Raw genomic sequence first — 16,536 nt, 5'->3', positions numbered from 1 at the left:
GCTAGGGTTACAGCCATGAGCCACTACTGCCTGACCAGAACTGATATTGTTGTTGTTATTGTTGTTGCGTTCTATCTTTTAGGAACCAATTATTTTATTTTATTTTATTTTGTTGGTTGTGGGGCTGAACTCTGGGCCTGGGTGCTGTCCCTCAGCTCTTCAGCTCAAGGCTAATGCTCTACCACTTAAGCCACAGCGCCACTCCCGGATTTTTCTGCTTATGTGGTGTTGAGGAATTAAATCCAGGGTCTCATGCCACTTTCCCAGCCCAAGAACCAATTATTTTTACCTCATGTTTTACATACATGCAAGCCAGACCCAGAAGGCAGTGCCTTGCCTGAAGTACCTCAGAGAACACAACTCTTTGCCCTGCACTGCCCATTCAACCACTGTATCCACTGGGAAGCTTGGATCCCAAGAGCCAGGAGGAACTTGGCCCTGGGCCACTTGGCTGCCCCCTCAGTCTGCTCCCAGAACCTCCACAGCCAGATATCTCCAGCCAGTGTCAACAAGGGGCCAGGCTCATCTTTTACCCAAAACATTACCACAGCCACATCATCCCCAGCCGGAACTTGAACAGAGGCCAGGACTTTAAACAGTGAACAACTGAACACCCATGTGTTCACTGGAGTTTTCTTTATATACTGAGGGTACCTGAAAATACCTGCTATCTAAACTAGATACTCCTGTAGCAACAACTGAAGCCTGGGCTAGTGAGAGAATATGAGAAAGCCCACTCTACAGGGCTCGGAAGGTAGGCCGAGGGCAGAAACTGTTTTCACACCACAGTAACAAAGTAGGAGTCCGTAAGACCGCCCAGCTAGCACCTGTCCCAGGTTCACTGACACCAACTAATTGCCTTCATGTTTCATAAAAACTGCTGGAATCAGAAAACAGCAGAAACCATCTGAAAATGAGACTAAGCTGCCCTCCACCAAGTGTGCTGGTCCACCCTGCCTCACTCCAGCCTGGAGGAAGAGAATTTTTCTCCTTGACCTGACCCTAACAGTAGCACTGACAAGGCCTCAGTCCCTTTGTCCACAGAAACTCAGCCCACAGGAGACCATTTTGGTAGCAGTTCCATTTGAGCTATGAGACACAGTAACTGGAAGTGGGTATGTATGTGGGTACATACATGAGGAACAAGAGGCTCACAATGTGGACAGTACAATTTTTACCAGCATCACAGACTGGCCTCAGTATGACGCAGGTCCTCCAATTCTCTTACCTGCCACTGAGAACTGAGGCTGGAATGTGTATGTGTACCTGTTTGTGTACTGATATCTGTCCCTAACCTGCTTCAGCTCTGGGATGGGGCTTGGGAATGAAGAGGAAATGGAGTAGAGTCTCCTGGTCTAGTCTACTTTCATCACAGAAACAGCCCTAACAAAACACTCACATTAGAGAGGCCTGGGGGAAGACAAAGGTCTCCTTAGTGGGAAGGAGCCCACTGTGCACAAATGCTGTGAAACCAGGTGACATTCCTTTTCCCTGCCAGGAAGTCCCTTTTGATGCAGCAGCCTGGAGCAAGGATGGTAAAGTGTAAGGCTGTTCCCAAGCAGGTGTGAGTGGGTGATACAGCCAGAACAAGCTCTGGAGACCCAGAACAAGCTAGGCACTAGGTATTCTGTTTGAATTCTTCTATCCAGAGGCCTCTCCCATGTACTTGAGACTCCTCACCTTCAGACATGCCTTCCCAACTTCCCCAGTCTTCTGCCTACCTCCCCTTTATTATTCTACCACCAAGTCAACGTGGTGGGGGGTGCAGTGGGGGTGGGGGTGGTGTCGCTTTCTCCTCTTCTACCCTTGCCCAGGAAGCTGGCAAGTGCACTCTGGCCAGTTTACCGTTCTTGTCTCCTCTTCCTCATCCCTTTATTCTCCTTCCCAAGGAAGCCTTTGTGTATGCCATACCATGTCTCACTCCCCACTCCTCAAACATGTAGTCTAGAAAGCCTGGTTGGCCTAAATAATTCAGCTCAAGCCACCTCTGTCCTATGTCCCTCCTCCTCACACTGAAGGCTTCCTTCCTTCCTCCTATATTAAAAAGAAAGGGGGCTGGGAAGGTGGCTCAGTGGTAGAGTGCTTGCCTTGCATGCATGAGGCCCTGGGTTCGATTCCTTAGCACCACATAAGCAAAAAAACCCAGAAGAGGCACTCAAGTGGTAGAGTGCTAGCCTTGAGCTAAAGAGCTGAGGGACAGCGCCCAGGCCCAGAGTTCAGGCCCCACGACCGACAAATAATAAACAAACAAACAAATAAATAAAAATAAAGGATGCCAGGCTGGGAATGTGGCTTAGTGGTAGAGTGCTTGTCTAGCATACATGAAGCCCTGGGTTTGATTCCTCAGTACCACATCAACAGAAAAAGCCGAAAGTAGCACTGTGGCTCAAGTGGTAGAGCACTACCCTTGAGCACAGAGAGACTCAGGGACAGTGCCCAAGCCATGAGCTTAAGCTCCAGGACAGGCAAAAATAAATAAACAAATAAATAAAAATAAAGGATGCCTAGTTAAGTTTGAATTTTAGACAAAATAATGCAATTTTTATAGCCTAAGTATGTCTTTGGGACATATTTTAGCACAGGAATGTCTACAGAATACACTTAAATTAAGATACCACTCATTTGATCTGAAATTCAAGTTTAACTGAGTGTTCTTTTTTGGGGGAGGGGGAAATATGAACTCAGGGCTTGGGTGCTATCTCTGAGCTTTCGTGCTAGTGCTCTACCACTTGAGGCACAGCTCTATTTCCAGCCTTTTTGGTAGTTAATTGGAGATAAAAGTCTCACAGGCATCTTACCTGGACTGGCTTGGAACTTAGATCTTCAGATCTCGGCCTCCTGAGTAGCCAAGATTATAGGCATGAGCCACCTGTGCCCAGTGGAGCAATCAATGCCTTCCTCATTTTGGGGTAGAGCTAGTAATTTTTTCCTTTGGTGACTCACCTGTCCCAAGTGTACGCAGAGGTGTCACACACTCACCTGTGTTGTAGGCAGTGGGCATGGAAGAGAAGGGGAGGCCCTGGCTGAGTAAACTCGGCGTTGCCACGGAAACCACTGGGGTGGTGAGCGAGTGGGTAGACTGGGAGACCCCAAGGCGCTGGGCATTGTTCTGTAAGAGCAAACTAACTGTCAGGAGGTAGCGGTTGGATGGATGGGCTGCCTTAGGCTAGCCATCCATACGAAAGTGCGGTCTCAGAATTCCAAGGCCAAGGTGCAGTGCCTTAGCATGGAGACTCCATGAATACCCATACACAATATGGTGCAGTCAGACACAAAGAACCACAGAGAGAAATGTGTGCACACAGATTCATTCACACCTGCATACGTGCAAAGGAAGGTATGTGTGCTGGCCCTTTGGCCCAACACCAACACTGGTTTGGGCTCTCAGGCAAAGGGATAAAAGCAAGAGACACATTCTTCCTGTGGCCAGGTCCTCAGAGTCTACTCTCCATCCATCACACTGCAGCAGATGCCCCGGAAAACGTGTGCTGGCATCTGGGAGGGGAATGTGGGGCCTGGAGTGGCGTGTGCCTGCATGTATGCACACACGTGTGTGGGGCTGTCAGCTCCATCTGCCGCTGAGTCACTTGTTTATTCCAATTCAACACTGGGGCCGAAACTGCCGCTGTGTTGGCCGCCAAAGTCTGCCTGCCTTTTCCAGCTTCTCTGGCCTCCTGTCAGGGAGCTGGGGAGAGAGAAGCCCCCGCCCCATTCCTGGCTGCCGGTAAATATGTAAGTGTGAGAAAGAGGAGGGAGGGAGGGAGGGAGAAAAAAAGGAGTAGCTGTGTATGGTGCTGGGTGCTGGTGAGACGGGCAGAGTGTAAGAGGGAGCACAAGGCCGAAACAAAGGCAGGGAGGCCCCCACTAAGGACAACTCCAGCTTTGGCTTGGGCATCCACTCATTTCCCTGGGGAAACTGACTTTCTTGGACTTTCCCTCTTATGGATTAGGCTCCTGTTCTGGGTTTCAGGAATGTTGTATGGGCCTAAGTGAAGTCATAAGGCTAGTGGGATCCAAGGCTTGAACTGAAGCAGCATGGTCAGGAACTCTGAAGCCTTTCTAGATACACATAGACACATCTCAATGAATGTACATCCCAAAGACATCCATGCACACACACAGGTTATACATGCATGAATATCAACCCCTGCCCCTGCCCCATTCACTTTAGTATCCCACTTGGCAGTAAGCATAGCTTCCAGCAAATAATCAAACACCACACAATTACGCATACAGGTGGAAGGACAAGACACATATACTTCATGCTGCAGGGCTGCAGAGCCGTGGGCTAACCCAAAATTCAAAGACACTATGAACGTTTCAGAGCCTCACTTACCAGATCTAAATGGTCCTCAGTCTGGGAGCAGAAATAAAACCAAGTGGATGGTTCAGTGTCTGGCCTCTGCCTTCCCCCCATTGCCATCCATTCACCTTTCTGCCTAAGAGCAGGATGCTCTCTCTTCTGTCTAAGAGCAAGATACTCTCCCTGACCCATAAGGACAGAGCTCTCCTGAACTCATTTCAAGAAGATGCTACATTCTGACCTTAACCAATGATCTGGTCCCCACTATCCTATTATAATATGAATACCTTCTAGTATTCTCCCCACCACAGAACCTTTTCCCACCTCCTGTCCCTTTCTGTTGCCCTTAGGCTGATTTTCTGTGCTCTAATCTGATAAGGGGTCCTGGGGAAGAAAGAGCTTATAAAAAGCCATGCTTTCATGATCTCTTGTGAGAAATCCTAACTGTGACTAACCTTTATCATTCCTGCTACAAGTTTTCTCTTCTCTTCTTCCTCACACCCACCCTCTGCTACAGCCCTGATACACACTCACCAAGTGATGCATTAACCCTTTGCCTCCCTGGGAAGTGATGACCCGCAGGTCGGGCTTTCGGCTGGGGGCTCCAAGCTGGGCGCTGTGGGTAGGTGGGGGTGGAGACTTGGCAGGGATGACCTTGTTTAGGCTGTTTCCATTGGCCACAGGGAGGAGGCCAGGGGAGGCTCGAGCACTGACATAGCCATTTCCTGCAGAAGTGAAATGATGAGAAAGAAAAACATCAGTTTGGCCCTCAGCCCTGTTAAGTATTTAAGGCCTACTACTCCTAACACTGAGAACTTCTCAAAGCCATGTTCAAGCTCTGAGTGGGTGCTTAGCTGCCTGGTATTCCCTAAAGCTTTCCTGTCCTGTGAACACCCTTGAATCTAAACCAAAGCCACAGTTGATGAAACTGGCTAGTGGGAGCATTAAGGCTGGAAGGCAGAACTAGAAACGATCACTGCCTTTTGACTCGCCATGGACAAGGAAGAAGCCTTGTGGCCAAGCCTCTTCCCAGTATCTCTTTGTCCAGCATTCTCAGATTCCACATTCTACCTCCAAACAGGACCCAAAATGAACCTGTGAAGAGCCTGGCCACCAGGACTAACCACTCAGGACTGATCCCTTTGCCATGAGCTGGGGGATGCTATACTTGGGATCAGCACATGAAGAACTGCCTATAGCCTGAGGAAGACAGGCCATTTGTTGGTGGTGATGCTGTTACTGGCAGTAGGGAACTGACGACACAGCCACCACCATAATTAGACTAGTAATAACAGGCATAATAACTATCTTTTACGTCTATTTCACGCTCCACAATGTACACAGGCCTTGCACACACATATTATCTCATTTAGCCCTCACATTAACCCTACAAGACAGACAGGACATGCATTAATAGCCCTGTGTACAGAAGAGGAAACTTGAGCCTGGATGAGAGAGGCGTAATGACTTGTCCAGGGCCACACCACTGGCTAGAGGCCAAGCAGGACTGTAATTTGCTTCCCACATGCTGCATTCAAAAGCCTACAAGCAAGGTCTGAAAGCATTTCTCTTACCTTTTCCTTGGAAAAGAAGCGAGTATTCATTCATACCCCCAATACCCTGCTGAGCTGCCACTGAGCTGGGACATTTTGACGTCCAGAGATGTGAGGGTGACTGAAGTCAGAAAATGCCACCATGTTCTGTCCCATAAGAGCATACTGATACCCTAAAAGTGTGTGGCTGCTTCCATCCCAAATCCCAGATCATTCTGGGAATGGCAGGAATGTCAGAGTGACGTCAATAGTGACATTAGGAGTCACAGCCACCCAGACGGATGGCACACAGAGCAGGAGGGCTGTCAGCTGCTGGAGGGAGGAGGAAGGCTCCTATATGTGTGCCTGCCTGAAAATGTGCATCTATGCCTACATATTCCACAAATGGAAAGGCCCGTGTGCAGGGGAATGCATGCTCAAGTCTGTGCCTACTGTTCTACGCAAGGCCAGACACTCCCATCTTTCAGATCCCGACCAGACACCCCTATTCAACTGAAAAATCTGGGGTCTTCTGTTCCAACTAGCAATGCTGCTCCATTCTCAGCTTTCTCAGCCTTCAACTCTGTTGATCATCCAATACCAGCTACTAGTACAGGCACCAAAATTCAGGGACTTAGTTCGAGTTCGGGCCCTGTCACCTTCCTCTCCTCTGGCTCTTTTGACCTGAAACCACCAAGCAGTAGACCTTCCCAGCCAGGTGAAAAGTAGCTGCACTCACCAACAGGGCTGGGGCAGGCTCCATTAGCACTGGTGAGGTCTCCCCCCAGCATGGCGCCTGGGAAAAAAGCAGAACCATGATAAGCCAATAGCACTCCCCCTTCTATAATTCGTCTTGGGACTGAACAGGAAGAGGAACCCAGGAAAAGGAGTCCTATGCCCTTCCCTCAGGTGCCACACAAATTTAGGAATGCCATGGGAAGGAAAGATTCCCTCCCTGTTGAAAATGAAATGCCAGAGTCCCCTGTACAGCTCATTTCCACCTCACCTACACATTTTCCACTCTACTCACCTGCACTAGCTGGCCGCTGAGGCAGGCCTGGAGACACACTGTTCCTCTGTAGTGCTGGCTGCTGTGGGGACAGGAGTCGTGGATCTGTGAGGGACGATGTCACCAGGGAAGGGGTGACCAGAGAGCTGCTGGGATTGCTGAATTGCAGTGAGCTCTGATTAGACACAGGCACCGTGACTGGCATGGCAAAGTTGGGAGCTGGTACAGCTGACTAGACAGAAAGATGGAGGGTAACGTCAGGCCAAGTCAACCCTTTTCCTAGACACACTCACCCTGGGAGGGCAGGCAAGGGATCTTCTGGTTTATGGGCTATGCTGCTATAGCAGCAGTTTGAGCTCCCTAGCCTGGGTCTTCTGGTAGCCCTGCCTGCCTCTCCCCATGGAGGCAGGAACACTGTGGGATCCAGCTCTAGCCCAGAAGGCAAGGTTCTTCTCACTGCAGATGGGACCAGGGATACCCCTAGTGGAGATGGGTTAGTCCTCAGCCAGGCAGGACACACTGGGAGCAGGTTAGAGGACCTGAGGACAGCCCCAAATTCACACACACAGCTGCTAAAGGACTGTGTCACAGTCAGGACATTGCTTCACTGACATTCACCCTTCCACCTGGCCTGCTGCAGAGGGAATCTGCACCCACCTCATGGCCTTTCCCTTATCAATTTCCCTGAACAAAGCTGAGTACCTTAGGTAGGGCCACCAGAGCAGCCCAAGAGGGCCTCTCCTCCAAAATGACCTGCTACAGAACACACACTACTTTCCTATCCTCTAAGGACAACATGTCATCTACATATTTCTTGCTAGTGAGGATGACTTGTGCTCCATTCAAGATGGGTCTCAGCAAGAGCCAAATGGCTATCACAATCAACGTTGGGAGTTCCTTGGTGGTCACCACTAGTCCCAGCATGGCTCAGAGCAGAACATCCATCAGAGGCAGCCTGGGCTGGGCCGGGCGAGAAGCCACACCATGCACCACAGGGAGGCTCTCCTCCATGCGACTACTCACGGCCAGTCTATAACTCTGCATCATTTTATCAAACTCCTCGTCTATCTTTTTATATTTCTCTTCCGTCTGGGGGGTCAGGGCAAACACCTCGTCCACCTCAGGGCTCTCACACTCCCTGTGCTTCTTGTGCAGCGCCTGGGGGGAAGGGGCCAGAAGGGGGCCAACAGAAAGAGAGAGTGAGTGGGGCTCACCCCATAGCGCCTGAAGAGCCCGTCCAGCTCCTCACTGGCGCGCCGGTACTTGTCCTCCAGCAGGGGGCTCTGTTCCAGTGAGTCCTCCCCGTCAGGCTCGGGGCTGTCGCAGCCATTGAAGCCCTTCTTCCTCAGGGTCTGTAACCGCACCACTTGTCAGCCAGTCAGCAAGGGTCCTTCTTGTCTTATCTCTCAGTTCCTTCTAGCCCTCCCTAAGACTCCTATTCTTGTCTAACCACCTTCCTCAGGGTTCCCAGATGTCCTCAGCTCCTTCCTCAGAATTCCCTCCCCTTACCCCACAGTACTTCTAGGCCACTGCTAGGTGAGAGAATACTCCATGTTATGGGATGCAGAGATTAGGCTTCCAGTGACTGCTGAGGGGCTGGTGTTCTGGGCCAGCCCCAGCCTGACCAAAAGGCCAAGAGGCTAGAAGGCAATGTGCACTCCCCCAAGGAGTTGGATTGGGTATAGTCAGTGGAGATTTGCCCCTATCCCAACCAGAGAACAGCTCATAAGAAAAGAGATATTGAGATAGGGACAGAGAGGCAGAGGAACAAGATAGAGGAAAGCAAAGAGGAAACTAGCACTTACTGAGCTCCTGATGTTTAGCACCCCCACACTGTTCTTGTCCAGAGGCCAAAGCTTCTCACATGAATTTTACCTGCCACAGTAACCTCCACAAAGTAGAAGTATGTATACTATGAGTCTGCAGGAGACCCAAGGCTGCAATCATATGCGGAATACTTTCTTTTCTTTTTTTTTGGGGGGGGAGGGAATCTAGAAATTAAACTCAGGCCCTGGGCACTAACTCTGAGCTTTTTTGCTCAAGTCTAGCCATCTACCACTTGAGCCACAGCTCCACTTCAAGTGTTTTGGTGGGTAATTGGTGATAAAGAATTTCATGAACTTTCCTGCCCAGGCTGGCTTTGAACCACAGATCTCAGCCTCCAGAGTAGGTAGGATTACAGGCATGAGCCACTGGAGCCAGGTTTGGAATACTTTCACAGATACTTTGTTTTTCAAAAGATTGCAATGTCCACTTTCTAGTCTAGAGTAGATCTGTCTCTTCTAACATAAAAACCAGGCCATTTTCTCCAAATCTTTGTGAGTAGGCCTATGGCTTCCTAGGTACCATTTTCTTTACCACAAAACTGTATCGAAAGTACAGTTAGCCCAGCACCAGTGGTTCATGCCTGTAATCCTAGCTACTTAGGAGGCTGAGATCTGAGGATCACAGATCAAAGCCAGTCCGTGAGACTCTTCTCCAATAAACCACTCAAAACTAGAAGAGGCGCTGTGGCTCAAGTGGTAGAGCGCTAGCCTTCAGCTGAAGAACTGAGAGACAGAGCCATGGCCAAAAAAAAAAAAGTACAGTTAGGCCAGGTGCCAGTGACTTATGCCTATAATCCTAGCTACTCAGGAGGCTGAGATCTGAGAATTGTGATTTGAAGCCAGCCCAGGCAAAATGTCCCCTTGAGACTCTTAACAATAAACTACTCAAAAAAGCTGGAAGTGAGCCGGGTGCTGGTGGCTCACACCTGTAATCCTACCTACACAGGAGGCTGAGATCTGAAGATCATGGTTCAAAGCCAGCCCGGGCAGGAAAGTCCATGAGACTCTTATCTCCAATAAACCACTAGAAAACTAGAAGTGGCACTGTGGCTCAAGTGGTAGAGCTCTTGCCTTGAGCTGAAGAGCATAGGGACAGTGCCCAAGCCCAGAGTTCAAGCCCCGACCAAAAACAAAAAAGCTGGAAGTGGTGCAGTGGTTCAAGTGGTAAAGTGCTAGCCTTGAGCACAAGAAGGCTCAGGGATAGCACCCAGGCCCTGAGTTCAAGCTCCAGGACTGGCAAAAAAAAAAAAGTACAGTTAGGCCTCTTAAATGCATTTACAGAATACCCATAACAGGAGGACAGGGGCTGGGAAGGGGGCTCAGTGGTAGAGCGCTTGTCTTGCATTCATGAGGCCCTGGGTTCGATTCCCCAGCACTACATAAGCAAAAAGAAAAAAAAGCCGGAAGTGGCATTGTGGCTCAAGTGGTAGAGTGCTAGCCTTGAGCTGAAGAGCTGAGGGACAGTGCCCAGGCTGAGTTCAGGCCACACAACCAGACCCCCCCCCAAAAAAAAAAAAACATAATAGGAGGACTGCCCCATTTCTGTGGAGGGCGACATCATGACTCAAAAAAGCCAAAGCACTTGGCCAAGGCCACATGGCCATAAAGGCCAGAGCTGAACTCCAAAGCTTATGTCCTTCAACAGTTCACAATGTCAACTCTCTTAAAACAGAAAACAGAGCCATAGGGACCCACCAAGAGTCAGAGATGAAACAGCAGAGATAGATACAAATAAGCAAACATAAAAAGGAAAAGTCTGACGCAAGAGCAGTCCAAAGGATAGAGAAAGGGGAAGAGGCAGAAACTAATCTGAGAGAAGACAAAAAGGCTCTCTGGCAGACAGACCCCCAAAGGGAAGAGGTAGAGTCAGAGACCCCCCACCTGGGAGCCAGAAATCTCTGGCCCTTCCGTACCTTCTTTACTCTCTTTCCTCCTCCAGGCCTGGGTTTGCCTAAGAGGAGGTGGGTTTATCTGTGCATGCACAGAGGTGAGAGATTACTAAGTGCATGTAGATATAGACAGAAGGTGATCTGCACATGTGGGCCCACCTCGATGATGTCAGCATTGGTGCGACTCTCATGTGGCTCGTTGTACTCAGTGTACTTGAGGAGCACCTTGTCCATGTCGGTGCTGGCATACTGGAACAGCTTGTTGGAGTGGTTGAAGATGATGAGGGCAATCTCACAGTCGCATAGCACACTCAGCTCATACGCCTTCTTCATCAGTCCAAACTTGCGCTTGGTGAATGTCACCTGCAGGAGTGGTGGTAGGCAGCCTGGTCTAGCTCAGTCAAGGGCTGCCAGGAGTCCTTGTCTATAGGCAGCTAGATACAACTTGTATGAAGTAGTCCCTATGCTTAGTGTGACACAGACACGACCCTCAGGAGTCCCTGATGTATGGAACAAAAAGGCTAGCAACCCTCAATTAGCAATGGCCAAAAACAGCTCTGAGCCAACTCGTAGTAGAGAGAGGATCTAGATGTCTAGGACTCCACACCTCTGTGTTGGGGCTAAGGAGAAGTCAGTGGAGCAGAGAAAGCAGAAAGGCTCTCAGGGTGAAAAGAAGTAAAAGATTTGCACTGGGAAGGTGGGATAGGAAGTCCCCAGGTAGGCTCTGGGGTGGGGATCCAGGTTCATTTGGTTGTAATGGAGCCTGGGACAAAAATGTGGAGGCACATGAGGTAGGGCCTGCTCTTCTCCCAACTCAAACCCACCTCCTCTGTCATAGTCTCCTGCCTTCCTCCTCTCCCAGGTAGCCCTCGTGGAGAGCTAGAAAAAGGCAGTGTAGAAGCCAGCTGGCTCCTAATCTCACCCACCCTGTGGGGATCTAGAACTTCCTCACCTGTCGATTTCGTTCATCAGTGATTCTCTGGATCTGAATCTTTTTCCTCCCCATCTTCTCTGGAAGTCCTCAATGCTAGGGAGGGGAGGGGCTGATGGGTGGCAGGTCTGAGTGCACCTCACGCTGTGCTCATGAAAGTCCGGGATCGGTGCTCAGTTCATGGCCTATATGACTTTATGTACAATGTCCTGAAAGGTGAAAGTCAACAAGAGGTCTGTCAGCACCTGTAGTCCCCAGCTTGCTCCTTGGAGAAGTGGATAAAGTTCGCAGCACCTGTGAGAATCTGGAGATACATGTATCCCAATCTCAACATGAGACAGTGCAGGCTACCTGAGGCAATGGTATGCCAAGCTGAGCTCATGCAGAGGCTCAGGACCCTGGTCCAGGCTCTTGCCCCACCATCACTGCTGCCATCAGGCTCCGGATCAGACCAAGGACATAGAGCTCCTGGCTTCTCAGGGTCTGGGTCTTAGAGAAGAACATGTTCTTCTTTGCCCTAGAGCTTACCCTGGCTCCCCAGCTGCCCCTCTGGCTTGGAACCAGGGCTCCCATTCTGGATCTTAGTGTAGAGAGTACATTGAGGAATGTCTGCTCCAGCCACAAGCAACAGCCAGGGGATGCTTGGTGCCAGCACAGCATCCCAACTCACAGCAGTGTTCCTCACATAGAACTGGGAACCCTGAGAACCCTGGGGAGTCCTACTATGGGGCTTGGAGCTACAGAATCCCCATCTCCAACCAGAGCTCCTCTGCAACAATCTGCTTTATTCAGTGGGCCTTGGCCTAAAATATTTATCTGAAGAAAGCTCTGCTGCTTAAATACACAGAAACAGGTGACTATTCTAGAGAAATCAGCAATTATTTTTTTTCTTTTGGAGTGTTGAAGTTTTTATATCAGTCCCAGGGCTTGAACTGAGGCCATGGGTGCTGTCCCTGAGTTTTTCTGCTCAAGGCTAGCACTCTACCACTTAAGCCACAGCTCCACTTCCAGCTGTTTTGGTGTTGAATTGGAGATGAGAGTCTCAGGTTTTCTTGCCTGGCCTGGTATTGAATCACAATCCTCAGACCTCAGCCTTTTGAGTAATTAAAATTACAGGCATGAGGGCTGGGAAGGTGGCTCAGTGGTAGAGTGCTTGCCTTGCATGCATGAGGCCCTGGGTTCGATTCCTCAGCACCATATAAGCAGAAAAAGCTGGAAGTGGCACTGTGGCTCCAGTGAGTGGTAGAGTGCTAGCCTTGAGCTGAAGAGCTGAGGGACAACACCCAGACCCAGAGTTCAGGCCCCATGACCAGCAAAAGAAAAAAAAAAAAATACAGGCGTGAGCCACTGGTGCCCAGTATGCATCATTGCTGTTCTTTTCTCGGGGGGGTCCGGTCGTGGGGCCTGAACTCTGGGACTGAGCGCTGTCCCTCAGCTCTTCAGCTCAAGGCTAGCGCTCTACCACTTGAACCACAGCGCCACTTCTGGCTTTTTTTCTTTTTGGTTATGTGGTGCTAAGGAATCGAACCCAGGGCCTCAAGCATGCAAGGCAAGCGCTCTACCACCTTCCCAGCCCCTTCTCTTCACTTCTTTTCTCTCCCTCTCACCCTTCCTTCCTTTCTCTTTCCTTATTTAGGGCTGATACTAGGGCTTGAACTCAGGGCCTAGGAACTGTGCTGTAGATGTTTCACTCCACTTTCAGCTAAAGTATTTGAGGCTCTGCAGACTATACAGTCCATTGTAACTATTCATTTCTACCATGGCAGTGTGCAAGCAGCTGAAAGCAACAATGAACAAGTGAGTAGATAGGGGCTGTGCTACAACAGAATTACATGTACAAAAGGGGCTCACTCTGTTAACTCCTGCCCTAGAGGTCCTGGCCAGGTCTAAGACACCAATCTGAGTATTTTTGACCATTCTTTATCATAGGATCCCCATCTTGGGATACCTATAACCAACTCAATGGCCTACAATCCTATTCTCAGAGCCAAGGTAAAAAAAAAAACGGGAACCCGGGGCTGTGAAGGTGGCTCAGTGGTAAAGTGCTTGCCTTGCAAGCATGAGGCCCTGGGTTCGATTCTTCACCACCACATAAGCAGAAAAAGCCAGAAGTGTGCTGTGGCTCAAGTGGTAGAGCACTAGCCTCGAGCTGAAGAGCTGAGGGACAGCGCCCAGGCCCAGAGTTCAGGCCCCATGGTCAACAACAACAAAAAGGGAACCCTGCATTGTGCATCTCTGGAGGAAACCATGGGATAAGAACGGCACAGTTTAAGTCAGAAAAGATGTATGCTACCAGGTCTGTATGGGGCCACCTAAGTTGAATGGGCCCTTGGAGACTAGAAGGGCCAAGGATGGGATGGAGATGACTCTCTAGCTCTATCATTCCAGGAGTCTCTGAATCAAGGTTGGAACTTTCTTGAAGATGGTAGAGGTGGGCATATTTGCTAAAGCCATTTCAGCTCTGTCCTGGGAGAAGCCTGACCCAAAGAAGTCCAGCCTTCCCCTCTGGAGTCCCCTCTGTGAAGACCCTTCCTAGACAGTCCATTGTAGAGCACAAGGAGGTGGACTCTAGTGTCCATATGACCTCCATCTAAGTTGGGCAGAGCCACAACAGAGATGACAGAGGACTCTACCCCCAGTTTCCACCACCAATGGCTGCTGAGCATCCCTGCATCTTTCTAGTCCCACACTGTGGTCCCAAGATTCCACAGTAAATGCTAAAGTTCATTCTAGCTGTGGCAAGAAGGAAGAGAAGAAAGAAGAATCTGGACTATCACAGGGCTGCTCTCTCAGGCTCCCCTGCTCTGCCCCTCAGCATAGCTCCTTGCCGCTCCTCAAAGACCCCTCTATCCTTATCCTTGCCCTTAACATGCACCATAGTCAGTTCCCGTCACCCGCACATACATCCTAGAATACCACCAATGGCTCAACTAGCTTTAACTAGCCCAGAACAAGTATCAGCCCCCAGGACCCTGAACTCCCACTGACCAACCCCAACACCCTTTGTGGGGGCAATCTAAAAACTGCTTGCAATGGGATAGCAAAGATGGGAGGGCATTGGGGCCTATGACAAGTTCGCTTTCTATTGTATTGTGTTTTATTTTGAGACAGAGTCTCTGCAGTCCTGGCTGGCCTGAAAGTTACTATCTAGCCCAGGCTGTCCTCAAATGCATGAGCGGCCTACCCTAGCCTCCTGAGTGCTGTGATTACAGGCATGCACCACCATGCCCAGCTCCACCAAGTTGGATTCTCTGGCCCCCATCTAGACTGTACCCCTCTGCTCCTGCAGCTGTCCTCCGCCTCGCTCCCGCTTGCTGCCTCTCACCACCCTTGGTCACAAGCAGTTGCTGAAATGGAATCTCAGCTTATGGTCAGCACAATCGCCACCAAGCTGGAAGAAAACCTCTCATTGTTCTCATCATCCTCAAAAAGCCACTCCTGAAGTCTTCCTGCACTTACCACAAATATAAATAATTACAATTCCGTGCTTCTATTGAACGCTGGCTTCCTTATGAGACTGAAACTTCATGAGGGCAGGAACTAGATCTGCCTTTTTCTTTTCTTTTTTCTTTTTTGGGTCCGGTCATGAGGCCTGAACTCTGGGCCTGGGCGCTGTCCCTCAGCTCTTCAGCTCAAGGCTAGCGCTCTACCACTTGAGCCACAGCGCCACTTCTAGCTTTTTTCTTTTTGCTTATGTGGTGCTGAGGAATCGAACCCAGGGCCTCAGGTATGCAAGGCCAAGTGCTCTACCACTGAGCCACCTTCCCAGCCCCTAGATCTGCCTTTTTCATATGCTATAGCCAATACAAAGGAGCTCAGGAAATATGAGAAGAAAAGATTATTTTGTTGTTATGATCATGTGATAAGTCCTTCTTGCAGTCTAACTTCTGTCAGTCTTATTGCAGTACAGCTCTTCTCACTTTAATCATCCGTGCAACTAGAACTTTTCTCTACCATCTGTTCTTAAACCTTATCATTTTGGATATCAACCACCCTCCAAACCACCTCTGCCACCCTCAGGTTGGTTAGTAGTCTGCAACCTTCCCTATCCTCAGGTTGGCTGGTACAGAGGGTGAGACTCTAAAGTCTTCTAAGGAGCAGCCCTAAGCACATGGAGATAGAGAGGATGGGGTTGCTTAGGCAACTGTTTCCTGGCAACCAGCTCCCTGGCTGATCTCCTACACCCCCCCCCACACCCCCGCCTCATGCTGGGGGAGCTGGGATGTGAGAGGGATCAGGGCTGAAAAGGCAGAGAAGCCATAGAGATCCACTGAGTATCTTCTGACAGACAGAAGTCAGACCAGGCCCCCTCTATCCCTCCTCTCTCCAAGGTAGCTCAGAACACTCTTGCTAATTCTATGCCTCCTAGGTCCCTTTCCCTACTCTACTCCCTCGGTTGTCAACATTTCCAGAGGTGGGAGGAGATGCTCCTGCCTTGGGCAGTCCTTCCTCCTATCTAACCACAAGCTCTCCAATAAAGCAAGCTCAGTCTGTACTAGCCTTTTTCCTCTTCTGTTATCCATTCCACATTGCCCTTGGGCAAGAACATGAACTCTAACTGTGACACTGGAAGAAGGATGGCGAGGGCCGAGACAGGCACGAAGGACCCTAAACTGACCCTACTGGAAGGTGCGGAGGCCTGTGCTTCCCAAGCTTCCTTACCCCATTAGGAGATTTCAATGAACACCTGGCCCTCCTTAATTAGCCCTCTGCCTAATTACCTAGCCAACTGCCAGGAGCCAGAGGCCTGGGCATCTGTTCTCCAGATGTGGACTCTGCTCTCCAGCCTGGCCTGGTCCTGCTCCATCTCTCCTCTCCTGCCTGTTCTTCTTCTAAGAAGCCCACTCCAATGCCCTGGCCAGTGGCTGCTTCCTCCCTAAACCCTGGGCTTGGCTCTACCTGCCAGGGGCTTAGGAGAACTTGGGCTATCAAAGAGATGGAGGCCCCCAGGATGGCCTTCCTGTTCTAATAGCTCCCATAGCAACCCCATGGACATCATCCATGCCACTTGCAAGTGCCTTGGAAGGCTCCAGTTGCTTGCTTCAG

At 50.0% G+C, this 16,536-nt stretch overlaps 1 protein-coding gene across 1 annotated transcript in view; it reads right to left on the bottom strand.

Moving 5' to 3' along the window:
* Mef2d (myocyte enhancer factor 2D) overlaps positions 1-16,536 on the bottom strand; it is a 33,695-nt gene that overhangs the window by 5,143 nt on the left and 12,016 nt on the right. The window contains exons 2-8 of the mRNA XM_013030644.1: positions 11,512-11,699; positions 10,719-10,922; positions 8,059-8,196; positions 6,866-7,076; positions 6,575-6,631; positions 4,838-5,028; positions 2,980-3,109 (exon numbers count right to left, since the gene is read on the bottom strand). Coding sequence (XP_012886098.1) covers positions 2,980-3,109; positions 4,838-5,028; positions 6,575-6,631; positions 6,866-7,076; positions 8,059-8,196; positions 10,719-10,922; positions 11,512-11,565 — 985 coding nt within the window. The 5' untranslated portion in view covers positions 11,566-11,699. The remainder of the gene's footprint in view (positions 1-2,979; positions 3,110-4,837; positions 5,029-6,574; positions 6,632-6,865; positions 7,077-8,058; positions 8,197-10,718; positions 10,923-11,511; positions 11,700-16,536) is intronic.

The sequence above is a fragment of the Dipodomys ordii genome, unplaced genomic scaffold (assembly GCF_000151885.1).
Source record: "Dipodomys ordii isolate 6190 unplaced genomic scaffold, Dord_2.0 Scaffold131, whole genome shotgun sequence".
NCBI lineage: Eukaryota > Metazoa > Chordata > Mammalia > Rodentia > Heteromyidae > Dipodomys > Dipodomys ordii.
Note: the sequence above shows the minus strand (reverse complement) of the source record. Positions and strands in the feature narration are given on the sequence as shown.